At 39.7% G+C, this 27,226-nt stretch overlaps 1 protein-coding gene across 4 annotated transcripts in view; it reads right to left on the bottom strand.

Moving 5' to 3' along the window:
* RBMS3 (RNA binding motif single stranded interacting protein 3) overlaps positions 1-27,226 on the bottom strand; it is a gene marked incomplete at its 3' end in the record, with an annotated part of 439,432 nt that overhangs the window by 245,775 nt on the left and 166,431 nt on the right. For all 4 annotated transcript variants that reach the window (XM_084281840.1, XM_084281842.1, XM_084281841.1 and 1 more), the window contains exon 4: positions 14,094-14,185. In XM_084281840.1, coding sequence (XP_084137966.1) covers positions 14,094-14,185 — 92 coding nt within the window. The remainder of the gene's footprint in view (positions 1-14,093; positions 14,186-27,226) is intronic.

Below are 27,226 nucleotides of genomic sequence, written 5' to 3'. Positions count from 1 at the left end.
CATACTGCCTCCATTAAAAAATAAATAAATAAATAAAATAAAAATTAAGAACAAGCACTAATGAATTTAAAGTGAAAACATCAACAAAGATCATTTTCTAATCAACAAAACCCCATATATTTCCTGCTGCAAAAGACGACAAGCTGAGATGATACAGCAATATATTTTACACAGGTAGCACATCATCTTGGAAAGCAGGACGCCACCATCTTGAGACAATCCAGCACACCTTCCTAACAGAACTTTGTATTCCAGTGTTGCATGCTGAATGTATCTATTAATTTTGGGTCAAAAATATAGGTCTGTAATCTAAAACTGAAAGCTTCAGAATCACAAATCATGGCTGTGCAACTCTGAGCAACAGTAGTAGTAAACATGATTAGAAGTGGTTGTACAAACGAGGCTGAGGGTCATCTTAAATCAAACTTCCAGATTTTAGCTTCTGCTCACAAAAATCAAGTTCTTTAAATAGTTTGGTCTTAAAACAACTGAAATTGATTCCCTGAAAAAATACTTCTACGTGCATCTGTCATCTGGATATTTATATTCGGACAGCAATCTTTCATAGCTGTCTGCAAGAAATATTAGACACAAACATATCTCAAGAGTGCATCTCTCGAGAGTGCCAATTTGAACAGGGTAGATAACTCTTAGTAAATATGTTTTGCACGTCTCAAGTTCGTGTTTTTTTCCCCCACATTTTTTTTTTACATGAACAGTAATTCTAACAACAAAAAAAGTGAAAATAAAAATAATAAAATACCCATTCACTTCTTAAAGAAGATATCTATAACTCATGTCTGTATTTCCTCACTATTTTATCTTCACATTAAAACTTTTTAGCAGTGAAATATCTGCCTAGATAATATAAAGTCTTGGTGGTTTTTGTTTTTCTTTTTTTTCCCCTTTTTTTTTATTACTCTTAAAGGTAATAACCTAAAACCCGTCAATGCCATTGAAGCCAATCCACATTTCTCAAAGTAGATGAGATTTTATCATGATTGAAATAAATGTTCTTTAGAACAAAAATATTAATAATTAACATGCCAGAGACATCTACCATCTGCTGGCATGTTCTCATTTCCACTTTTCTTAGTGAAATGCTGCATTATAGAAAGCATTTGAAGTTCAGAAACACGAACCTTTAGCTGATGTTCTAAATCTACTGTTAAGCTTGTGATGTCTTTGGAATTATACACAGATAGAAAATAAACACTAGGACACCGGGAAAGACTTTTCTGGCTCAACTCAAGATACCAAGCCATCACATTTATGATGTTAAGCAACAGCTAGAGAATTGATATAATCACTAAAGGCAAGCTGAAGAACAGAATTTTAGCAATAATCATTTGCAAACACTAGGAGGATCACCTTAAAACCTTGCATTTTTTAAATGTAACATCTATACCTCATTCAAAACCTGGTAAAACATTCTGAGATTTAACTTTAAGAGAGCAAGTAAAAAGTGACTATTCAACAAGCAAAACAATGCCGTTTATCCACTTGCTAAAAGTAAGAGTTGGTGCTGTGAAAAGGGCGCCTATCAGTTGACTAAAATGGGAGTAAAAACCACATTAGGAAAGGTAGGTACTTCCCAGCTGAAAAATGGCAGCATGATACTGCAAAGACTTCCTCTGAAAAACGGTGTACAGCTCCACTCAACCACATCCAAAAAAGGTAGACTGCAAGTGGAAAAGGGATAGAAAAGTGTTATTGATCAGTGGAATCTAAAAAGTGTGCAGGAGTGCCCTAAAAGGAATCTGGTGTATTTACAATAGCAACAGAAAAGATGCAAATATGATATGACTGTGCTTTACAAATGCTTCAGGTGGATCAAGAGGTAGAAAAGTTAAAGGACTGCACTGGCATAGGAACAAAGGGGGATATTACAAAAGGAAAGACATTTGAGAAGGCAAAGATCATTATGAAAAATTTCCAAACTATTACATGAAAGACGACTAACGTGTCAGGGTTATCAAAAATATCAGCAAATGGGAAAAAAATAGCATGCACAGGTATCACTCAGTGCCTGATCTGATCTATGAACCACTGACAGCAGGTGATGGAAGATGGCTGTGTTTTGTGAGAGGCTGTCATCATAGTATGAAGTGTTTCAGGTATCAGCTACTACAAATTGAAGAGCTCTCTTACCAAAGAAATGTAGAAACTTATAGTAAAACCCAGTATAAAGGATAAGATACTAGATGATGCTCCTAGGAGAAAAGTGCAGGAGATGGTACTTTGTCAGTGTCCTTCAGAGAAGCTTGCACCAGGCTTCCCAGCTGTCTTGTGATCAAAGAGCTGGTACAATTGTCACTTCCAAGAGCACTGAAAGGTGCCCTGGTAATTGATCTAATCGCTGACTGACATAAAATGCCCACCTGCTTCAACATTCTCTCCTAGACCAATCTGCATATTACTTACGTGCTCAAGAGTACTGAATCACGTGCAGTCATGCAAGATGAAGCCAACTTCAAGCAAAGCAAAGCAGAATCTGTATCCAACCCCCTTCTTTAACATAGAAAGCCTGAGTTCAAGAAGAATCAGAGGACTGTTCACACAAAAGAGAGCCATTATGTACTTCAGCTAATGACATTTTTATTCTGAAAATGAAATATTTCCATTATTGCAGGCCCGGCAGCCACAGGAGAGAGGGCAAGGCAGTGCGACCCCTCCATTACCCCACTGTAGCCAGAACTCGATGTGTTTTGGAGCTGTTGTAGCACCTTGACCAAAACCGTGACTTTACCATGTGAAATATGTGCAGTACAGTAAGAGTCAAGTCTGATGTGAATAAGGTCATGGTACTATCAGAGGTGACTTTTCACTGGTGAGCAGTTTTTAAGTACAGGAAAAGGTGTTTTTTTGTTTGTTTGTTTGTTTGTTGTTTTTTTTTTCTTTTTGTTTTGTTTTTGGAAGTTAAGACACTGGAAAGACCCCTCCTTCTGCATGCTGCTTTAGGCTGCATTCCTATAATAAAAGAACACTGCTATATAAATGATAGCCCTCATTTTCCATAACGGGTTATAATTGGAGCAGGTGACTAAGAAACTGCTTAGATAAATGGTGGGATTGTAACCTTTTATGCAAAATGGACAAATAAGATATGGAACTATCTGGAAAACCCCAAGGCTGTGTAGCTCTCCCTCAAGCCGTGAGCACAGGCAAAGCAGACAGTAAATCACTAAACCTCATCTCCGACTTTCCAATTTTGTTTTTGGTTTGGTTTTCGCCAGTTTTTGCTGACAGGTGGAAAAAATACTGCCTGAATGTGAATAAGATTTAATTTACCACCAATTTCCTTCCTATTTCTACAGCACATTCCTAAAAAACACACAGCATTTTATTCCCAGTGCTTAGAAGAATTACTATTAAATAGTCACACACCGCCAATACATACCATAAAAATACCACTGTAATACTTTCTGCTACTCAGGAGAATTGTATTCCATTACAAAAATTTGTCTGGAATATTTTGAAATCATCATCTATAAATGTGTGTATATATTTATACAAATATGGTTTCTTTAATACTTACCAACTGTGGATGCATATATTAAAAATTTATATATAACCACATACAGAGAGACAGGATTGTGATACTACACTGAAACACCAACATGTATTAACTGAGCGGGATAGTAAGGTGGCTAAGATAGCTTTGAAGATGGGAAAGCCTTTCTTCAAGGTATCTTCTCTTTCTTTGCCTATCAGCAACAGCTAAAAAAAAAAACAAAAAAAAAAAAAACAAAAAAAAAACAGGAATAATTTAAGTGCATCAGGATACGATGTCTCAGGCTCAGACTTCAATGACAATTCCCCAAAGGTATGTCCACCTGTTAAGAGGAATTCAGACTTGAGTTTTCCATCACCAAGCTTTAACTGTCCCAACTCCCAAATTTTGACTTGAAGTGAAACATCTCGTGCTCTATTTCTTCAGTATTTCTTTTTCTTTTTGGATCCTGATAAAAATATCAAGATTTAAGGTAATTGAAAAGTGTCATTGGACACACACACCCTGCTTACTGGCACCCAGAAAAGCACAGTTTATCCATTTTAACATGGGAAAAATGGACACTGTCATACCACAGAAGAAAACATCCTAATGCTGTGTTCATCTATGGGAGTTCCAACATTTCCAACTAAAAATGCATTTACAGAAAAGCTGCCATTATCAAAGTTGTCACTGTTCTTCACAGTTTGAGACTGCTAAGTTTTTGGGCACAATGCAAGAAATAACCATTGTACCTACTGCAGTCTGAGGGGTGTTTTTGGTAGATGAAAATCACCCAGTGGTTCCCAGGACACACACTTGTGTAGGTTACTTTTGGAATCAAACTAGGTCTTCTGCCTGCCTGCAAAGCTATAGAAACTGGCAATTTAGGGTACTTAGGATCTTCCATGTGTCTACCATTTTGGACCATTTCTCTGCCTCTCAATGTAAAAAGGGACATTTTCCTCCCTGCACACTATGAAAAGCAGAGCAGCATTAATACACATCTTAAATAAGGATTCATCTACACGAGATCCACCACATTTCTTTCGTCCTTTTGGGTATGCAAGCATCTGCTGCAACACTGCTGGTGACATCGTGCCCAACCAGCACGTACTCGATAAAACACACAAGGTTATCTACTGCAGCTCCAGGCAAAGCTAACGTCCCCAAACCTGCTGCCAGAATTGGCCAGACGTTGACCTGCTGTTTCCATTAGTTTCAGATGTTGTTCAGTGGTATGACAGACACTAAGTCAATCTAAGATTTAAGGAAAGCTGAGATCAAACAATCCCAGAATTTAAGGCAGGCATTTATAATGACTCATTATACATAGATATAGGACTGGGGGAAAGGGGGGGAATGCGTATTTCCTTTTGACACAACATTGAAAATACATCCTGATACTTGGAGTTGCTTTCTTTACTTGCTGTTGTAAAGGAATAGTTATTTTTTAAATACTTTAATTATTTCTGAGGTGCATTTTTCTAAAGCTGACAGTTCTTCTTTGAGAAAATGATCTTCTTAAGTTTAATCAGATATATATCAAAGCCACATGCACGTACCTGCCAAATGTATCGAGTTCTGTGTGTCCATTTCCCAATTTCCCAGGCTGCAGCAATGTGCAGCATTAGCAATATGCACAGTATATTGATATAAAGTGACCCTCTAAGCTTCCTATCAGCTGGGCTCTCATATTACAAAACACACTTTGCTGTGCTTCGTGTTCATTACTTAGCAACTGCTCTGCTGCTCTAAGAACTGCATCCTTATTTACACATGCATACCCTGGCACATCTTTCATAAAAGTAGAAAAAGAAGAGGGAGTAAGGGAAGCTATGATAGCACGTTATAAAATCATAAGTGGCATGAAAAAGATCCACAGGGAACAAGAGCCTTCTGTCTCTTTCAATACTAGAAGGAGCAGGCAATCAATGAAAACAGCGTTGAAGGCTTAAAGCAAGCAAAGGAGATAGTTCTTTGAAGAACAGAGTTAAACTGAAGAATTTCTTATGGCTGGAGATCGTGCTGCCAAAATTTTAAATGTAAAAAAAAGAGGGAGAAAAGTCTTTATTTGGGGGCAGGGAGGCTATCCTAGGGAAGGCTATTAAATACAGGCTCAGGAAACCCCAAACCGCAAATTGCTGGAGGCTCAGGAGCGCTCTGGGGAAGTATCCTCAAATGCTTGCCTGCTTCTTTTACTCTTCTGTTGGCAAGTGCAATAGTACGCTATTAGAAAGCAAATCTGATGTTAAATGGACCTTTGTTCTGACCCAGTATGGCCAGTTTTACATTCCTTATCACTCACATTTATGCTGATCACATCAAAGTCAGACAAATGTGACTGCAAATAGAATCTGGCCCGTCATTTCATCATAACCTCCCTTTCTGAGCACAAATACATACAGAGAAAGTCCAAGGATTGAAAAATCTGAAACGATCTTTCATCATGACTCAGTTTGTTGCATGTATCATCAGGAGAGCCTAATCTGATAATTTTGTAGAATGGAAAAAGAGTTTTGTTCTGTTTGTGTTTTTTTTTTTTTGCTTTTTTTTTTCCCCACGATAAAAATTATCATTCATTAGTAAATGAAATTGCATATAAACCTAAATTTATTCTGATTACAGCCAAACTATTCAGACATGTCAGTTGAATAAGAAACGTTTGTTGATAAGGTAAAAAGCAAGCAGAGTGTTCCCTAATACTGTAACATATTCAGAGGGGGGTACATACGTGCACTGGGAATATCTGTGCATATTAGTAGGAGATTTGTGTTTACTGGCAGAATACACACCTGGGCATTTCCAGGTTGATGAACTGTTACACAGGCACTCACATCAACTCTGAAGAAATGCTACTGAAGTTTGCACACCTGCTTTCCAAAGCAAAAATATAAAAAAATAAAAAAATCTGAGCAGCCCAATTTTAGCACAAATTGCAGTGCTTTGTTGAATCTGTGTCTCAGAACAGACTAAGTGGTACCCCAAAATGCATGCGTTTATCCTCCCATTTGTGGTCATGTGAATCATCTCTTCCTCCTGAGGAAGCATGCTAGATACAATGATTTTTTGTTTCTCACCTTACAAAAGCATCGTCTTCATGCTGAGCTACAGAAGAACATGATTAAATGATATGTCACTAAAAGAAAGGCTACGTAAATTTTCTACCACAGTAATATTTTCTAAAACCACAGTTTTTTGATCATTTCAGACTGCACTGGGTTTTTCCTGGTGAGTAAAGATGTGCTTACTGAATTTAGAACATAGTTTCTCTCAGTCTGAGCTGCAGATTCCCAGGCTGCATAGTTGTGGTCAGATAACTCCTCCATGGGGCGTTTGGAGTTTCCTGAGTATGGAGGGAAAAACGAATTAATCTGACTCCAGTGTTTAACTCATTTGCAGGACTCAGATTTCCTGTTCTGCAAACATAAAGGGTTTGCAAGGAGTGTGTAAGAGCCTCCAAGATGTATAGCTATGTGAGTGCTAAAGATAGGGAGCCCCATTCTTCTCTCCAGCATAAATTGCCAAAGCTCTGTGGATTTCAGCTGTATTATTACCAATTCAAATGTGTTCCAAGCCAGAGGAAAGTCAAGAACAATGTGTATTTATGAAAAAAGGCCAGTTCTTGTTTGGCTCAAGTTCATAACCCTAAAAGAACCCAGTAATTCCACTATTCTTCAGCCTAAATGCTGGCTACGTCCTTCACTTATCAGCATCTGTTCTGTGGTGCAGGGCGTTAGTAGCATGGAGGTGGATATATTTACCGATTATTTACATTGCAATTTTCAAAGGCAGAGGAATGTTTTAATCTTAGATGAAGTTACAGCAAGAAAAAGATCAAGTCAATCTAGAAACTAAAGCAGCAATTGAAAAGGGAAGGAAAATACCATGGGCAAGGTCTATTTGAGGTGATAGCTAGAGAATAAACATGATTGTATGTGCCATAAGATTTTTCTAAGCTAACTTAGTGGTTAAGAAAGGTGCTGAGCTAAGATTTTTGGGAACAAAGGAACATAGCACTGACCTAATTCCTTTCCATTAATCAACAGCAAAGTCCCATTCACTTCCAGGAGAGTAGAATTATGCTAAGTTAAGCACTTCTGAAAACCCCCAAAGAAATTTTTTGTGTATACATTTGGCAGGTGCGATACAAGCATTGCCGACACACGTCCTGCTTCACACTGACCTACACGATTCCAGGAGAAATGCATGCAAGTGTGAAGGGACAGTAGGATTTGAACATCAACTAATCCTGGGGATATTAAACTTTCAAGTAAATGCATTCTATGTTGGCTTGCAAATGAGCATCAAAAAGCAGGAACACAACCATAAGCTCATTTCATACTGGCTACCATATAGTTCTCAGATCGGAGCCTGACATGTTTTCCAGGCTAAACAGACTATGAAGTTGTTCCAATAGGGTCATGTATCTTTGCTATCATTCCAGTCTGTCTGTAACAACATTAGCTGTTGTTAAAAAGCTGCTCACTGCTTTAGTCTTAGTTGTCTAGGAAGCTCAAGAGACTGGGTCATCTACTGCTTCCCATTTTCTGAGACTTAAAAAGTTAGCACTCTGCTATAGCACATTTGTGATTTGATTCCTGAATTTAGACTATGTTTCATCACAAAAAAAAGTTTGGAAAAGCAAATCTTCCTGAAAATTGTTGTGATAAAACCTACCACAAAAAAAAATTAAAAAAAAATAAAATAAAAAAAATCAGTATCTCTTCAGTGTCTTTTTCTTCTTTGATCACTATTCTTTAATGAACAAAAGACATTCTTTATTTACAAAACCAGCACTTAAAAACTGGGAAATTATCAGTCCCCATCAGAAGAGTAAAAGACAGTTCATGCAAAACAGAAACAGGTAAAGAGGCAAGAGGATGAGGAGGGCATATCTTTGTAAATGTCACTATGTGAAACCATTGGGCTTGTAGCTACTGCTTCTATAGGACTCCGTTGGCATGGTTGACTTGATAGAAGAAAGAGGAAAAAAAGACACTGGCATCTCTAATTTACAGATCTGAACTGAACCATCTTTCACTTGTTACCAGCTATAATTTTTCATTGTAATTTAACCCAGGGTTGTTATTGATTCAGCTCAGTGTCAGACACACACTGTGCATAAGCGCTGGGTGAGATACTTAACATCTCAGCAAGATAACAAGGAGCACTCACGGCAAAGCACCTGCACAGACAAACTCAGTTGTGCCAAACTTTGACAAGCGACGAAACCACAGCCCACGCATGGACATGGATTTCTTTCAGAAAAGCCATGGAAGTGGGCCAGAAGCAGCACGGCGCAGTTCTCAGCTGCTCCTACATGGCCAAGCCCAATGGAGCCTCCAGAGAGTCACCAGCTTGGGCTCCCACAGCAAATGAAGAAAATCATTTCAAAGAGCCAATACAAATATTTGACTTCATAGAACAGTTTGTTTCGGGAAGGGGGAGGGAGGATCAGAAAATTAAAGAATGGGATTAAAACAAAGCCTGACAATTTCAATATTGAACTCTAAATCCTAGCATCCAGCTTTGGTATCAGAAGGAAAGTTAACACAGTCAATAAGGCTGTTATCCACATTGTCCAAATATGCAAAACAGATAATATCCTCAAGTTTACTTTGCTAAAGTTTTCAGACATTTCAATTGTGAATTGAATTACGAAACTGTGGGATTCGATGTATCAGATGTTCCCTGTTTAGACCGTATTTCATTTTTGTAAGGATTGCATTTTTATGAAATATTTTCATGTATATTTAATTGTAAAATATAGAGAACCAGAATTTTCCATTAAAAATCAAGATTAAAAAAGTATTAGGATAAGAAGCTTTCACTGGAGAGTCTTCCCCTTTACTGCAGTTTTCATTGTAACCATCATCCAGAGTACTGATTTATGTCAGAGAAAAAGGGGGAGTGACTGAAAAAGGTGAGAAAATAAAGCTGAAAAATGAAAAGGGAGAACAGACTGATTTGGTCAGCCGATTCATACAAGAGCAATTCCTGAAACCAATGCAAAAGCCTGGAAAACAAGTAAGATTCTTCTGTGGGATTTCCTTTTCCTTGGTCCTTGGAGACAATCTGTATATATCTGTATAACTCTAGAGCAACCAGGTCTCCGCTCCTCTTCACAAGCTCTCATACTTGGCTCTGTTCTGTGTAAATGTCTCCTTTTTATGTTTCACCTGGATGGTGAATGCTCCCTGTGTTTAAGCTTCTGAACGATGGAGAGATGAGAAAAATATCACACAAGAAGCAAAATCCTATTCTGTATTTCCTTCATCGAGCAAAACACATCAGAGTCTATTGACATAGCCCTTTGTCAGAACCAGATCGTTCCGCGTACCCTCTGGATGGAAATTATTGTAGCAGAGTAGTAGAGAAATGTTCCTTGAATTTAGACAACCACCACTGGCAATTAAATATTTCTTTAGTGTCCACCTTTCTGACACAGGTGATAAGGACGTCTAACGGCAGTATTACATACAAAAAGCAAAACCCAGACAAGATACGCATCAAATATATTTTTTAATCCTTATACACGCACTTGGAATAGCAACAGGATTAAAAACACTTTCTTGATAAATGTGTTTCTTTCAGCTGCTAGGTACTACAGAAACTACTATAAACTCTTTGCAAGGACCCATCATTGCCAGAAGTTCCACTTTGCATAACTGTATAGTGAACTAGAAATAAAAATATGGTAAGGTGTCTGTGAAGATATAAAACAATCCTACAATAGCACAGTCCACCAGTTTCAGGATTGACTCAAGTTCAGAATCTCACAAGTTAGACAACTAACTTCTCTCAAGTCTTCAGCTGAATTCAGACTCCTCAGCATCACCAAAAGCTTACCAACAAAACAGACAAAGAAATCTCACTATAAATATGTACAATTCAGGGCAAATGACTATTGCAAATGCCAAAATAGACGTGGCTACAGATTTTATTGGAACACTTATGTTTTTCATGTGGTACGCTACCTTTCTTGACTACTTACGTGGGCCAACTCACGTGCTACTGAAGTTCTCCTTATTAAGATTTCATGTTCTTTCTGTAACATTTTTCAAGAAAATGCATGGAAGGAGCACATGGAAAAAGAAAAACAAAAGCGATACAGAAATCGTGCATACAAACATCATCTTGTCTGTGTCGTGCTTGTGCAGATACTAGCACAAAAAAAAAAAAAAAGAAAGAAATCAACTATTTCTGTGAGATTATCAGGTTATCTGGTGGCATATCAGTTGTGCCATTTTTAGCAGGAAAACAAAAAAACACCACCACTAAAAAAAAAAATAATAAAAAAAAGACTCTAGGAGCCTGGACAATCACACACACATAAGTGAATCCGCATGCCTGAGTTGTTTCCAAAGGCAACCAGGAAGCATATATGAAATAAGCCAGGCCAGATAAGAAACTATCAGTCAGTAGCTCCATAGCATTAATTTTTCTCAATAAATTGAACTGTTAATAAGCACTTTTGCTAACGATGGGCAACTTAAATGAACATCACTAGAGGTAACACAGTGGCAGCTGTCAAAACTTCGACTTTGAGTACGTATGTGAGGAAAATCCTGAAGAAGCAAGGAGAGAGCACAAATATATAAGGAAATCTGGATCTCGTGTAGGCTGGAACGTCCCTATCCCAGCAGGAGGGCAGCTGTCCCCAGGCCCACAAGACCTCAGCTCCCAGCCACCATCGCTACCTCCGCACACATAACACTGCTGTTCCTCTCCCTCTGCTGAATCCTCTCCTGACTGCTCTGCACTAGGCTGAATGCTATCCAAGAGAACAAAATGAGAGATCTGAACACGTTTAATGATGTTTTTCCCTGCACTGGGTTAGAGCGAGTATTAGCCTCGACAGAACAAGTTTTCTAACAGTGATGGGACTTGGAGCATTGATCCACCAAAGTTTAACCTTCTTCCAGAGGCAGCACTATGAAACAAAATCAGCCAAAAGGGTGTCCAAATGCTATAAAAATGAGGGAGGTGGCTGTATTTAAGCATCAATAAAATGAGTATACTTTACTCAAGTATCCACAAGATACTTCAGCTAGCCAACATGGGTGGGGGGTTCAGCTCTGCTTTGTTTTTCAAAGAAGATTCCTGGATTTCTATGAGGAAAAATTATATTGTGTTAAAACTGAAAAAGAGCTGCTCTTTCCGAGCAAGATCTCTCTCCAGGAAAACATCACAGAATACACCACCATTTCAGCATACTTTCTCTCACTGCTGGATAAGGCCAGCCCATGGCAAAAGCTGGCCAATGCCTCTTTCACCTTCATTCAAAAGCATTCGTGACTGGGCTGAGGTTTTTGACGTTTGTTGAATGCAGATTACCATGCTCCGCACAGGGGCAGTTTCACTGTTTAGGAATGCAGAACAGAAAATACAGGATGCCAACTCTGGTTCGTGACTGTATGGCACGCGAAAGCTTTAGGTAATTTTTTCACACAAACTTTTTTCTTAGATTTCATGAGATTACTACCATTTACCACTAATTAAATCAGTTCTTGAAACAAAACTGCTCTTGATACATTTCCAGAATAGAGGATAAACTCTTCTTCTACCTCTTTCATCAATGCTCTTCTGAGCCCCCACTGTTAGTTCAGACACTGGCAGGTAGCACTGTCTTTCAATCCTGTTATGCAACTTGGCTTCCAGCATCTGCAAGAGCTAACTTGTTTCTCCAGATAGATTTGCTTTCCCAGGCTCCTGACTTCTCCACAATGTGAGGTACTTTGTGTGGAGTCGTCTCAACTTCCTTCGAATCCAGGCTTTTCTAAATACTTTTCGATTTTTTCAGAGATAGGAAAAGTCGGTTGTATATTTATCTTGAATTACCAAACACGCTAAAAAGGACCTATCTGGGATCCCAGGCACCACGGCTAAATATTAAAAATACAGTCATCCTTATGCAAACAGAAGTATGCACGCCAGCCTCCTCAAAAATCACAAATGGTTCCAGCCGCAGAGCTCCCAGAAAACAAACCTTAGTGGTTAGTACAGCCCTTCCCACTCCAAAAGCATCAGACACAGCAGCCCCAGAAGCAGTGGGCATTCCAAAACACAAGATTTAAGTCACCTTCTGGTTTTGATATTTCCACACATGCAAGCGCTGAAATTGTTCACTGTTCTGAATCACGATAGCTATGTCCTAAAAATACTAGATATAGATTTATCTTTAAATCTTAACCTTTAAATCTCTAATTTTAAATCCACAACTGTATAGATTTATGTAGTTAGAGGTTTAGTCCTCCCCAGAAACAGCGATTTGAGATCAACCAGCAGCACAAAACATATCTCCTGTCTTTGGTTTCCCTTTTGCAGCTTGACTAACACATCGAATTGCCTGTATTTTAGCAAGGAGACACAGTATATATGAGGGAAAAAAATAGCACAGTCCTTAGTAGGTGTTCACTTTCTTCAGCTTGCCATCTTTTATCCATTTGAAGCAGATATTTTTTATCGCTACATGTCAATAAAAACTAAGAGCCAATAAAACAGCATAGCTTGCATTGTGGGGCACTATTAAACAGAGATACATGGATCATATTGAGTTACTTTAAGGCATTGCGAGAGTAATTCAGTAGAAGGCAAGAGACCCTCCTTTACCACAAATGGTTTTCTATTTGTATGTTTTAAGAAAGAAAAAAAAAATAGTATGATATTGCTGAAAAATCAAAGGTTTAAATGATCAGTATTCCTTTAGATGGAAATGTTCAAGTGTTGGGATCATTTCTTGGTTTGACTCTGTTTTCATAATTACCTGTTTGTTTTTGCTGTCTGAGATTCTAGGCTGCTGTCATTTCCGCAGAGACAAACTCAGGCAATATTAAGGGCTTTTAGTGATTCTAAGGCAAGGCATTTTGAAAGTACAAAGCAACAGCTATTTTTGCCAGCCGACACTGTCTAAAGCCCAAAGCCACACAGTTATGCCTTCAGAAAGGCAACAGCTGGAGCACACGATAATCGTTTACCATAACCCCTGCAGCCCCTTTACTTGGTGACAAAGGGTGTTCCCAGAAATGGAGTATTTCACCTCACTGAATGATTGCTACGAGATGCAAAGCCCAGCTCCTGCAACCTCTCTGAGCAACACACTAGTGACCTTCAGACAATCTGCAGCAGATATTGTCTTTCAAGCAATTCCACTTACACACTTAAAGTAAAGGGACAGAAGAGGCCAAACTAAGGCAGATAAAAACAAATTTTCCATATGCTTAATCAACCTTCCAAGAGACCCATCAAAATCCTTTGAGAATGACTACTGCAAGGGAAAGGAACCAAACAGACACAACTCCAAGGCAAAGAAAGCACAAATCTTTCACAGTGCCGTCAGCACAAAGGCATTCCCAACCTCTCCACCTCTCCAGCACTCTGGATCTTATAACCCTCTCCCAGGGGAGGGGGAGAGAGGGAATCAGAGCAGAACCCCTCACATGAGAGTACAGACACCATAGGATGAATGAGGCACTGGAACCAAGTATGAATAATGAAATAAGCAATCCAAAAACCGAAGAAAACCCGGAGCAAAATGAACTGTTGGAAATTTCATCACACAGATCAGATAAACCTGTAATAGCACGGGTGCTCTTACCTTTGCCATCTGTGCCTGCACGCCATTTGCTTTGAGAGATGCTACTGCTTTCTGTGCTGCTGCCGGACTGTCAAAATCTACAAAACCGTAACCTAAAAAAGAAAAAAAAAATAAACAATAAATAGACATTTTCATTATCATCTGTGTTATCATCATAGGTCAAGAGTTCTTTTCTTAAAGGCCGTGTTTTCCATTCTCATTGCCTTCTGGCAGCACTACCACCACCAGCTGTCACACCTCTGTTTCTCTTGCCTTTCTTCCTGAACATGATGGGGTCTAAAGAAACGCAAGCACCTGAGGCTTCAGCCTGCAGGGAGCAGAGGGGACAGATGGCAGCCCTTTGCCTGTCCCTGCAGACAAGAGGTTCCTCTCTGGCAGAGCCTTGATGCTGTGGAGCCCTGCCCCATCTCTTCCACAGGAGAAGGCACAGACCCTACTGCCTGCCTGGGTGAGCAGCCACTGTCCTCCCCACGCAGAAGGATGTCTCCACCTGTGATACTGTCAGTATCCATTCTGCAGTACATGTCCATGTAGAAGTAGTCTCTCCAGAAGACCTACCCTAGCAGACAGCTGACATACAAAGCTACAGCATATGGCTTAATTGTTTGGATTGTGAGGAAACAACTCCCTTTTCCTGTTCCTTGAACACACGTGAGGATGAAGCTTCATACAAGCTCATGGGTCATGCAAGGTTCATATGAGGTCATGGGTCTCTGCCGCAGGCTGGGGCCAGGGAGCCTGCAGCAGGCTTCCAGCACATAGAAGCAGTTACAGAAGAAATTACAGCCTGTGCTATACAAGCAACCACCAGGTAGCTCCAGAAGATGGTAGGATAACCAAGCCACAGACAGCTAAACCCCATCCCTTTTGTCCTGCCACCCTGGCTGCTGGAACGAGGGCCAGGTCCCTACCAGGAGCTGCTGCAGGGCATCATCTGAACATCAGCTTAGTGGTGGTGCACCTTACAGATGGGCAAGGAGCAATCCTCTCCTTTTATAAGTGGCTTTCCAAGTGCCAACACTTGCAATAGCTGATTAATCAGATAGTCCCTTCCCATCTTCTTCCCTCACTGCCTCCCTCTTCATTTTTTCCCCTCAGCAAGCAAGACTCGATGCTGAAACAGGACTAGTGCTGTTAAGCCCCTGCTGGGTATCAACAGCTGTGGAAGTATTTTTATTTATCTAGAGATACAAAGGAGGGCAGGGAGGACACAAAAAATGGACTTGACACAACTTCTGAGCACTTAACTATCTCTGATCTTCAGCAGCACTTAAGTCTTACTCATAAAGATTTCAACAGAGTTAGGAAGATTTAAAAATCTCACCAAGCAGCTATTCAGGCAGCTGTGCAGATTTCACAATCCACCCAGGGAATCCTTTGAAAATCCCAGCCTACATCTTCCTAAGCGATTACAGGACAGGTAGGCACGTGCTGCTCGGACAAGCCATGGCCAGGGGCCACCTCTCTGGCGTCTCCCCTGGAAGCCGTACGGATAGAGCTGAACTGCCTGAAAGCTTTAATAATATTGGCACAAGCATATTTATAGCATTGCAGCTCCTTTGCAGACATCTCCATTTACTAGGTCAATACACATAATACAGGAGGCAACCACAGATATGCTTTCCTGCCGTATCCATTTCTATTTCTCTTGCCAGCCTTTCTTCCTCCTCGTGTGAGGCCTTCTTGCTCTGTGAACCCCATCTATATATGGGAATCCGTGCCTCTGATCACCTTGCCCCAAGATATAAACAACTCTATTATTTCAGTATGTATACATTGCTCTATGCAGGGGTTAGCTCAATGCTGAAAGAAAATTGTGCACATGGATTTTTTTTTTCTTGGCTTAAAACTTATTTGTAAAGTTTTAAGAAAGTGAAAACTATATATATATAAAAACACCAAGATTGCTAAAGAAAATGCTGACTTAATGATTACAAAAAGCGCTATTTTGATAACAAAGTCAAGATCTGAACCTTTCTCCTCTGTCCTCAGTTGGTTTTTGGTAGGACATTATTACAAATTGAAGGAAAGCCTGAACAACTGTATATTAGGACAGCATCTATATAAACACTGCCATGAAAACAGTGCACTGGAGTTTGGCCACTGGGGGGAAGGTTGTTTTACCTATTCAGTTTCTCCCATTTAATGCTTTTCTGCGGAGTGTACCATCTTGAAACCAGCTGGTTCTCCATGGCAGGTTGCTTTGCCCTGTTCTCCAAGCTGCAGAGCAGCAGCGAAGCTGATGCTGTTTTGAACCAAAAAACCTGCTCCATGAGAACAAGAGCCCTGCCTGGATTCCTGCAGTGCCTTTGCCCTTTGGGAGAGCAGCAGATCAGATGCAACTTCAATTTTGCTAAAGGAGAAATCCTGACAAGAAGCCAGAGCTGCCAAATGGGAAACCTGCAATGCGCTGGGAAGTCATGGGGTGGCTTGGATCAAACACAGTGCAAATTATTTCTCAGGGAGCAAAGTGCTCTTTTCAGGACATGAAATTTCTTTTTATTTCTTACCATGCTCATGCCAGAGAACTAGGAGGTGACAGCACAAAAATAAGTTTTAACACTGACCTTAAAAAACAGATAATAGAGTTGGAATTTGATATTTATCATCAGTGCACAGTGCAGTATTCATGTATGCAGTAATAGAAGGGAAGTGATTTTTAATATAACTTCCTAGACAGCACAGTAAGTATTCCCACCTAAGTTAGCACTGCTTGTAAATATAAACTGGAATGCGCAGGAATATTCTGGTGTTATACTGTAGGGATCAGATATATCTAACGTAGTAGATTATTGAAGATGAACATTGGTCCATAATATTTAAAGCTATGGATGTTTCTTAAACGTGTATTCAGTGGGTGCAAATGGCTATAAGCATATCATAGATGCAACAAGAGTCTCAAGACAAAAACAATGAAAAAAATCGCACCTTCAGCAGTCCATTATGCATTCTAGCGTTAATACTACTTGCATCACTGCAAAGCTGCTCATTTTCCTTCCCACAAGCTAGTTCTCATTCCAAGTATCTTTCTGGCCCTCCCTGCTCCCGACACATCTCTCCACCACACACAGAACATCAGGACAAAATCACTCCATGGCTGCAAACCGGTCCAAAGCACATCAATCTGCTGCAAGGGAAGCCAAGTTCCCAGGCTGTTTGAGCGTTCAAGTATCCTTACAAGAACTCTGCAATGCTATAGACCAGAAAAACAGGCATGCTGGGCTTTTGGACAGTTTACGTTCTTCCCTGTAGATGTTTATAGCCTATGCTGATGACCTATGTTCACATATTTCATTTGTTTATAATCTCACTTAAAAAAAAAAAAATGCAAAAAACTTTTTTTTTTTTTTCTTCTCAAGCACTAACAAAGCAGCACAGGATATTTATGTATGTATTTAGATACACCTTTCAGTGTAGGTCACTGCAGCAGCTCAGGCTGGGTGCTGAGACACCCCCTCAAGCTCCTCCCATAGCACAAATGAGCTTCCCACAAATGAGCTTCCCAAAGCTGTCGGTACCGGGAGCCCTTCCCTCCTGGCCAGGCTGTTGCTGTGCTCCCCCCGGCCCCCGCCACCAGAGCCAGGCTGCTGCGGCTGCCCCTGGCAGATGCAAGCCCCGGGTTTGGCTGCTCAGGCTCAGTTCCCTGCTCAAACAGTTATTTCTCCGCTCCTCCAGGGAGAAGGCAGCAGGCTGGCTGGAAGCATCCTTCGGGACGGATTCAGACCAGGAGCTGCCAACTGGATGCTGCTGCTCCACGAAAACATCTCCATTTCTTCTTCCCCTATTCAAAACAAGTGCAAGCCCCACCAGCCCCACCCTTTCCTATCCTCAAATTCCAGAGCTTGTTTTTATTCCTTATTATTTTGATCACTGTCTCATAAACATTCTGGTCTACGGACTATTATTTTCTTTTTCAGATTTTGTGCAGAACATCGTGTAAAACCCATGCAGCTTCTAAACCGGGACCTCCAGGCTGCTCACAAGAATCCATCCATCTCCACCACAGGAAACCAAAACCAAAACTATTTCCCCTCTTTTCATGAGGCATCCTGCCCTTTTCCTTTAAGAGCACAAAATGCAAATAGGGAGAGCTACATTATCCCCTGCTGCTGAGAGAGTCAGGAATTGAATTTTATCACCAAAACAAGCCCCTCAGCTCAGGGGTACTTACAGCAAGGGGGACTTCAGCTACAGGGATCTGGGATCCCAAGGTTTTTTGGGGGAATGACACGTATCACTACTTTGTAAACGTGAATACGAGAAAGAAAAAAAATACCCACGCCAGAAAACAAGACAGGACTATCTAGATTAATTGTTCAACCTTTCCTCCAAGAAATAAAATGCCTGTAATTTTGTTTTGGCCTGACGCCATTAGAGCTAAATAATTAAATTTCAGGAATAAAGGCAGTGATTTTGTACCTGTGGGGGAAAGAAAACAGCTAAGCATCAGCAAGCGCAAGTTTATAGCTTGCTGCACTAAGTGCTACCCGAATACACAGGCAGACACTAAACATCTCCGTCTCCTATAACCTAAGCGGCTGGGGGCCTCCTGGTCTCCGTTTCACAGTTCCATAATTAAGCTTGGCAGCAGGTTCAAATGAATTAAAACTGAATGTCACTATTTCCTCAACAAATCCCTCATCCTTGTTTTTTCTTACTTGTCAGGAGAAGACCAGCAGAACAGCAATTAGTGGTAAGCAGTGCAGTGAAAAAGAACCAAGTATACACTAATTAGGTCACTCGCCAAACACATTCATTTCATTGGCAGATTTAATCAATGTTTTCCTGAAATGTCTTAAATCTCCTATGCTAATTTAAAGTTTTGTTATTGTTGTTACTTTAAACACAGATGGGATGCCTGGAGATTTTCAATTGCTTTCCGCAAATCCATTTCAAAATAACAACCCCTCATATACTATATCATCAAAATTTAGGCACAGGTTTTAGGAAATGGCCTCTAATTTTATGCCAACATTTCTGTGCCTGCAAATACCTATGGGTGCAATTTTGCGGATTTAAGTAATTGCAGGTGTGTCTAGCTCTTTGACTTCAAATACTGAATTGCCCTGACTGATCGGGTACTTAAGGGTAATGCCAAATAATGTGAGGGACTGCCCACCACTCATCATTCCCACAATTATGGCAAAGTACTGAAGGGAGAGCCCCACGTGTGCAGTGATACGAGAAAAAAAAGAAAGGAACAAATGCCTGTAGAAGTGTGCTTTCCCAGAAGCTAGGTGCTGAGAGCCTTGGCACCCAGCTGAGCTGGAGATCTTCAACCTCTGTGTGAGGATGAGGAGGGAGAAGCTGTGATGAACAACAGAGAATCACCTGGGGGTGGTAAATTCTCAGCTTTGCCCTACCACAAGGCCAAATGTCATGTCTGACCTCTGGCCAAGTGCCGCTTTATATCACTTGTAGTCAACTTGTAATCCACATTTTGCAACAACATGCACACACAGAAAAGAGATAGGACAAATGATGCACTCAGGCAGGAGATGGTTTATACATGTGGAGCTTCCCTGTTGCAGACAACAAGCTCCCTTCATCAAAACTTTTAACAGTTTGTCTCCACTAGCTAAGATCTTTGTATAAACAGGAGACACACCAAGCTTGAACGCTGGGATTTTCTGACTGACAGCTGTCCCCCACAGCCTCCCCGTTGGCCAGTCTGACTTCTCTGCACTTCAGGTGGGAGGCTGAGGACAGCTACGAGAAAGGAAGGACTCCAGATCTGCTATTCTCCCACCTCAAACTGTTTGACTTTGCCACAGATTGATTTTTTTTTGGCAACACGAGATCCGTGTAAGCTTTGCATAAAAATTAAAAAGTCCCCTTAATCATATAAGCATAACTCTAAATTTGCTTGTGTGTAATTACAACAACTCCATCATACTTAAAATTGGTTTTCTAGGTCTGATACACCAGGCCAGCTGGAACTCTGCTCCTCGTTGGGAGGCAACATCTTTTTATCATAGTGAAGTTCCTAGATCTTGGTTTGGGCATTCTAGAATTCATTGTCAGGTCTGAAACCCAGAACAGAAAAGACTGACAATATCATTTGTGCTGGGTCTTCAAGAAGCGTAGACTATTTCAACAAAAAGGAGGACACAGTGATTTTAAGAAATGCTTCCCCCCCCCCCCCCCCCCCCCCCATAAGTGTGTTTGTTAATGTTGCTCAGATTCTGGAAACAGAAAAGCACTTCCAAAAGGGGCTGTGACAAGGAGAGGACTACCAGCCTTGTGAAGAGGCAACAGTGAAAACCACTTGTTGAACTAGGAAACCATGAAATAAAATACACTTATCATGGATAAAGTTTTTTTTTATTTTAAAAAAAAAAAAAGGTATGATATCACACACACCTATATATGTGCCCTGGTGACTTCAAATAGATGGATTAAGTTTTTATACAAACACTAATAAATATACATGTATGTACAACTAAGCAAATATATAATAAGCAGTGAGCTGTTTCTCCTTCATGCTTAGATGAAATCACTTGGATTTCATGAAAACGTAACTCAACTTCACTTGTAAAGCACTTAGTTAAGCGTCTCTCTTAAAAGGTAGTATTCATTTTGGCAGTCAGGTAGTCCACAAAAAAGCGATTATCCAGTAATTTACTATGCAATTTTCACTCTTTGTTTTATGCTCAGATAAAGAATCAAATTAAAGTCTTATAAGCCTCAGAAAATTAGAGTTAGCAAGCAAAGAGGTTGAATCGCCCTTGAACACAGAATTACTGAAAACAGATTTTTCATTCACTTTTCAGATTGCACTGAAATATTCTTATAGCTTCAAATGCTCAGAGTAATGGTAAAATAGTCTAAATTATTACTGTTTTTAAAGCTCCACTTTATAAAAATGTTAAAAGTCGTGAATGTAAAAATGTAGAAAGTGGTGAATCATCACTTTTTAATTAAAAACAGCTAATACATAGTTAGAAAAATAATTGGAAATAGAGAGACTTAAATGCAAGAAAGAAAAGATAGTCCCTTCATTTCAGATCACTCCCCAGAGACACACCTACATCATTAAGTATGCATATACAGCTGAATTTTTTGTTTGCTTTAGCTTGATATGGAAATACGGCACAAAACTGTCACTTTGATTATGTTCCTGCAGTGATTTCTTTTACCTCTTGCATTATTTGAATCCCCTTTATAACAACAGAACTGGAGAAAAACAGCTCTGTAGGTAACTAATAAACAATTTTTAGACATCTGTTTGCAAACATTCTTAATTTGAACATTCAATTACTTTGATTTCAACTGAGTTTATATGAATGCAGGTTATTATTAATTGCACAACTAATTAATGACATTTACATGCAAAAAAAAAAAAACAACTAAGCATGGAACTTGTGATGATCCTTTTTTATACTTTGAAATATTACTAAATTGCAACCTTTCAATCTCAAGTAAGTAAATGTAACAGGACAAGGAATCCTCTAAAATTTCAACGTGGGGAAAAGAAGTACTTATTAAATAGACAAATATATACATGTCTATATGTGTATATGTGATACGTACATGTATTAATAAGCATTCTCTCAGGAAGGACAGAAGCAGACCTCAAAACTGAGGAAAATTCTTTGTGAAACATGGTTGCACTAACCACAGAAAGCAGGAGAAGTAGGAGCAATACAAATTTCACAAATATGCCTATCAAGAAAATGGCATGGCACTTGAAGACCTTCACTCAACATTTATGCTATATTAACGGCAATTCAGAACAATAAAGACTGGCAAACTGGAGAAAACACAGGAAAGAGCATAAATACAGCCAAAAGAAAAAAAGCCCAGATTTTGCAAATAATAGAACTCTATTGGATTACCCCTAAAAATGCATCAAGTGTTTGATTAGAAGTGACCCTGAATGTTAATGCCCACAGGTAACCAAATTGAAGCACAACAGCAGCATAAACGGTGAGATGCAAGACTTCACAAGGACCTGTCAAAGAATGAAAATGAAGATGAAAATAAACTAAGAAAAGTTGAGAAAAGTTTCCTAGTATTCTGCTACCAGTGCAGACTTATATTAATTGTACAAAGCAAATGAGGGAAATCTCATTGCTCAAGTTTCTAAATACAGACTGAATGAAGAGAACATATTGTAAATCTTGCAGTAGCAGAAGGATAGGAGAGAAACACACTTTTCCATCTTTAGCTTCTGTAATTATTTTCACTGCAAGTCCCATTGATTCACTGTCAAAATCCACAACCAAGATTAACTCCGGTTTACATGGAAAATTGAGATGTGAGCTATTCCCATATTTAAAAATAAAGCGTGATTTCATATTACAGTTATTTAGCATTATAACATTGCTTGTTGGTGTATTAGTTCTGTAATCATTCAGATTGTTTTTACTGCATTTGTTTAGCATAAGACATTCATTATAGCTCTGTGGCTGAGCTAAGTTTCACATGTGAAGAAAGGAGAATGTTGTCCCAAAAAAACAAATACTCCAAGAGCGGTGCTTAGTTACCTGCTTACATGAAAAGGAGGGAAGGACAGAAGAGCTGTTTCTTCCCTTGACTGAAGAAATACTCAGTGACTCACAAGCGATAATATTTTGCAATAGCTACAGGGAAACAGCCACAACTTGCAGCCTCAGATTAAGTCCTCCTACTCTCAGATCCAGAGATATGGTACCAATTAATAGCTTCACCCCAAAACTAGACGTGAGCCTCACACCCAGAAGTTTCAAATGGTTGACTTTTTCAACAATTGCTTTTCATATTCACTTTCCTCTCTTAACTTACAGCTACGTCCAAATGCTGAAGTTCCAAAATACCACAAGAAAGACAATTTTCTTGGTATTTCCAGCCGGCAGGAAACACTGACACTCTCATGAGAAAGTCTGTTCTTATGAGGTTTCATGCTCAGTTATGCAGACTCCAGAGCTTTACTTAGCTTGGATAATGTTTGAGGAAGATATGAAATTAAACCTCTTGAGATTTGTCCATCACTTACTTTAGAGTTGAGCAACTTGAACGAAAAAACTGGTATACAGAAGCAGTTTAGAAACAAACCATTCAGCCATTATCTCTGATGGCTTCCATCACCTGCGTAGACGAGCAGTTCTCTCTTCTAACTGGACCTGGAGCTAAGCAAGTTATTCACCAGCTGGTCAGCAAAAAAGCACATAGCCTAAAAAGTTACGAGACCAACTACAGAGGACTAATTAGAAACTGATGTTAATACTGTCATGCTAAGCACCTTGTAGGTACAGCATCTGGCACGTCACTCCCATGACATTTATGGACAGAAATGGAAAAAACAGACTATCAATGGGAGTTCTGCTTTCAGCAGATATATGGAAGAAAGCAATGAACTACTGCAGAAAGAAAAAAAAAAAGTCCTTGAGCAGTCAACTCTTCCAACATTAGATTTAAACAATGATAGTACTCCAGGAGGCAAAAGATGTTCTGTATCACCCAATGCTCTCTGTCAGAAATGAAATATTCCATTCTCTTCCTCCCAATGCTAGATTGCTCGGTAATCATAACATTAAGTAACTGCAAATACTCGTGAGTGGGAAGAAACAATCTGACAAGAGAAGATGCACTTGGTGATCACAGTGTGATTACTGTACTTTATTAAAAATAATTTTCATTTCAGTATGTTTTGACAAGAAAATAGAAAGCATCTTGTGCAGGCTTCAGGAAATATTAAAATAACCCAAGGTGATGAACATGTTATTATCCAGCCTGTTCCAGAGGGATGATGCTCAAGTACTGAAATGGTTTTCATTTCAAATACACATTCATTTTCAAGACACCACACTTGAAAAATTGGATTGTATATTTGTCATACAGTAAGCAGTGATAAAGAGCACAGCAATTTATGTTCTTTATGCAAACCACTTGTAATTCAGAAAACAACTATAGTTTCTAAGAGGCAGCAAAGTGATAGCACTTTCCCAACAAGTGAAACGTTTCTTTCATGCCAGTTGGCCAATTCTGGCATGTCAACCTTTGCTATGATAAACATTTTGGATAACACGCAAAGAGCTCCTGTTCCATCTCATCAACACTCACAATGTCTTGGAGCTTTAGACAGAGATGAGCAATACATTGTGAATATTTCATGACACTGATACTAAGAAAAGAATTACGATACCGCCATCGCCATAATGCTAAAACACCAATGACCTTTTGAGCAAGAGGGCAGCGTGCTCTCAAGGAACAGTTTGCGGGCACAGGGTTTCTTTCACTCTTCTTCTCTTGCTTCCCAAGCAACCTGATTGCACTTTAGGGCAAGAAGGAAGTGACATTTTAGGGGAATAAATGGCAGTGCACTCAGGAGTGCCCAACCTGGGTTGACTACTGCAGGGTAACCTCCTTGTTTGTCTATTCTCTTCCCTATTGAGCTCTGTGGTTCTCTACTATTCTAGTATTTTCATAATAAGAAGGTGAAGACTGCCAAACAGAGGGAAGCAGAAGGTGACCCCTCCTCTAACCCTCACCTTTATCCCTGTGTGAGCAAGGACAGGGCTTGCTGAAGTCACACCTGCATGACAGAGGGGAAGCACAGCAGGTACAAGCAGAGCAGGATAAGCCAAAGCACACAGGTCAGTGCAAAACCGGTTACAGATACTTTATAGGTTCGGTGCCCAGTGGTTTTGCCCTTACACAGTGTTTCAAACAATCAACATTTAAGTAACCCTTGAGTATTACAGATATATTGCCCATCACTACTTATAGGGTGTTCCTTTTCTTTTTCAATAGATCCTTTTGTGGTTAAATACAGGTTTCCCCCCTTCTGAGCCTCTCATCATATGTCTACCACATTTATCTGTAGCCTGAAGTTCAAAAATGCTATTATTACAGTACCCCAGAAATAGCTACTATTTTTCCAGTTTGAGAAAAGGGGAAGGGAGGGGAAAGAAGAGGAGGAGAAGGAGAATAAATCACATCAGAAAATCTCTTTTCAAGATCTCCAATCCATTTTTCAGATTCAAGATAATTTTACAATCTACATAAGTGGAAGATGCAGATAAAGCGTTTGAAATGCTGGCTTTTCATCTAATCTGAATTTCTGAACCTGTAGCAGCTTTCCTATCATTATGAATCACATACCTCAACTACATGAAAAAGAATGAAACGAATAATGCAACGTTTTAATCTTCAGTAAAAACATTTCTTTCTTTCTGTGATTTAAGGTAGCTCTTCTGTGTTATTTTGACTTGCATTTAAAACCACCTTCTGGAGCAGCACACGAGACTCGCACACTGCAGAGGTGTGATGACGGACACGATGTGGAGACCATATTGAATCCACCAAATGACAGCCACGAGCCATCGAGAGGTCAAACCAGCAGAAGGACAACCTCCTCTGCCAAATGCCAATGTGTAGGAAGCTTTCACACATGCTGAAGTTCACATCCGCAACAAGCCTTCACACAGCTTGTCGAGAGAGGAAAGGCACAAATATGGGACTGGAAGAGGCATCCTGGAGGACACATGACTATAACCCTATGCGAGCCAACCACCAGTGACTCACAAAATTTCTCTAATATTACCCTTTGGCTGCTGGGAATGGGCATTCAAGTTGTGCCTATTTTTTGGCCTTGGCACTTACAGAGTCATCTAGTATGCCGGCTATCCTTTTTCTTTATTCCCTATAGGTAAATTTCCAACTTCCAGAGCAGAGTTTTACCCATTACTGACTAAGCAGATGATTTTGCTATTAGATTTGTTCAGTTTCTCACACAGTTTCTCACATTAGATGGTATTCAAGGACCATCTAATTACCTTTCTATATAATTGCCCAATGCTTCCCAACTCTGGGCAATGAGCAAGTATTGAAGGAGTTTGGGTAGCAATATCATTAGAAATGAGAAGGGAAAACTGGCATCTGCCTCAGAAAGACCAAGGTAGCCAGGTGTTGCCAATGATGCTGACTGATGTGTCCAAGTCTGCCTCTGATATACAGCAAATCTGCAAGAAGCTACATCAGTAGTGACTATCCTCAGCAGCTCTTCCTAAAAGTTCAGGCATCTTTTGAATGTAAAAGCGTTTTGTTTATGGTCTCTGGAGAACCTTAAGGGTTTAACTAAAGACCAAACTCATTGACATACATTGCCAGTGAAAGACCAACCATACAGCAGAGAACAACTTCCACCCTGTGAAGTCAGTTTAGAGATAGGTATAACAATACTGAAACATAGAAGATAAATAAATGTGTGGGGGTTATTTATGGGTGTCTTTGTCCTTTTTTAAAGTGAGAATGAGGATGATTCAGATATAATGATACTCTTATTTATGAGGTATATTTAATATTAAAAGATCCAAGAATTTTTATAAATTTTATAAATTTTTACAGCAAATTCCGTAGCAGGATCTAAGTTTGCTTGCTGAGAATAGCTCTCTGTCAGCTTAGTACATCAAATAAACAGGAATGGAAGAGAAAGCAGGGAGGAGCTTTGCCAGGACACACAAACCAAGCAAACATATTTCGTCTAGAAAGCCAAAATGCCTATAAAAAGACATTTTAAAACCTCATACACCACATCAAAGAAATAAAAAACGGTAATACAAAATTATTTTTAATCCCCTAGAAACAGAGGTGACCTTCACACCTCTCTGAGCCATCAGCGCAGTAGCTGACCAAGAGCCTACAGGCAGTCATGTTCATCGTAACAGCAAGACAGCTAATAGTCAGAGAGGCTGCAGTGCTTCTCTTACACAGACGCCAAATACATGTTGGTGTTGTCAATGCAGAGATGTATAAATGTTTTGAGACTAAATGTCTGATTCCTGTCAACAGGCAGAGTTAACCAGATGAATATCCAGTATGCATGGCTGTGCTTTCTTACCGTATAAATGTTGCATTACAAAGACTGCAGGCTGCTTGTTTTATCACTGGCCCATTCCTCTCAAAGCCATTTTAAGTGAACAAAGAAAAAGTAAAACAACTTCCCACGCCCCGTCACGGTCTGGGAGCAGTGAGACGTGTGGGGAAGAAGGTGATGAAACACCAGTTGGCTGAAGAATTTCAGGGGAAAAACAGCATTACTCAGGGCCCATGACCAAAGGGTCTTTGCAAAAAGCAACTGATCTCATTTCCATTATGCATTACCTGCTCACTCCACCTAGATGAGAAAAGAAAAAGCAGCCCTCATGTCA

Source organism: Netta rufina, assembly GCF_964035555.1.
Source record: "Netta rufina genome assembly, chromosome: 2".
Lineage (NCBI taxonomy): Eukaryota > Metazoa > Chordata > Aves > Anseriformes > Anatidae > Netta > Netta rufina.
This window is presented reverse-complemented; position numbering and strand designations above follow the sequence as displayed.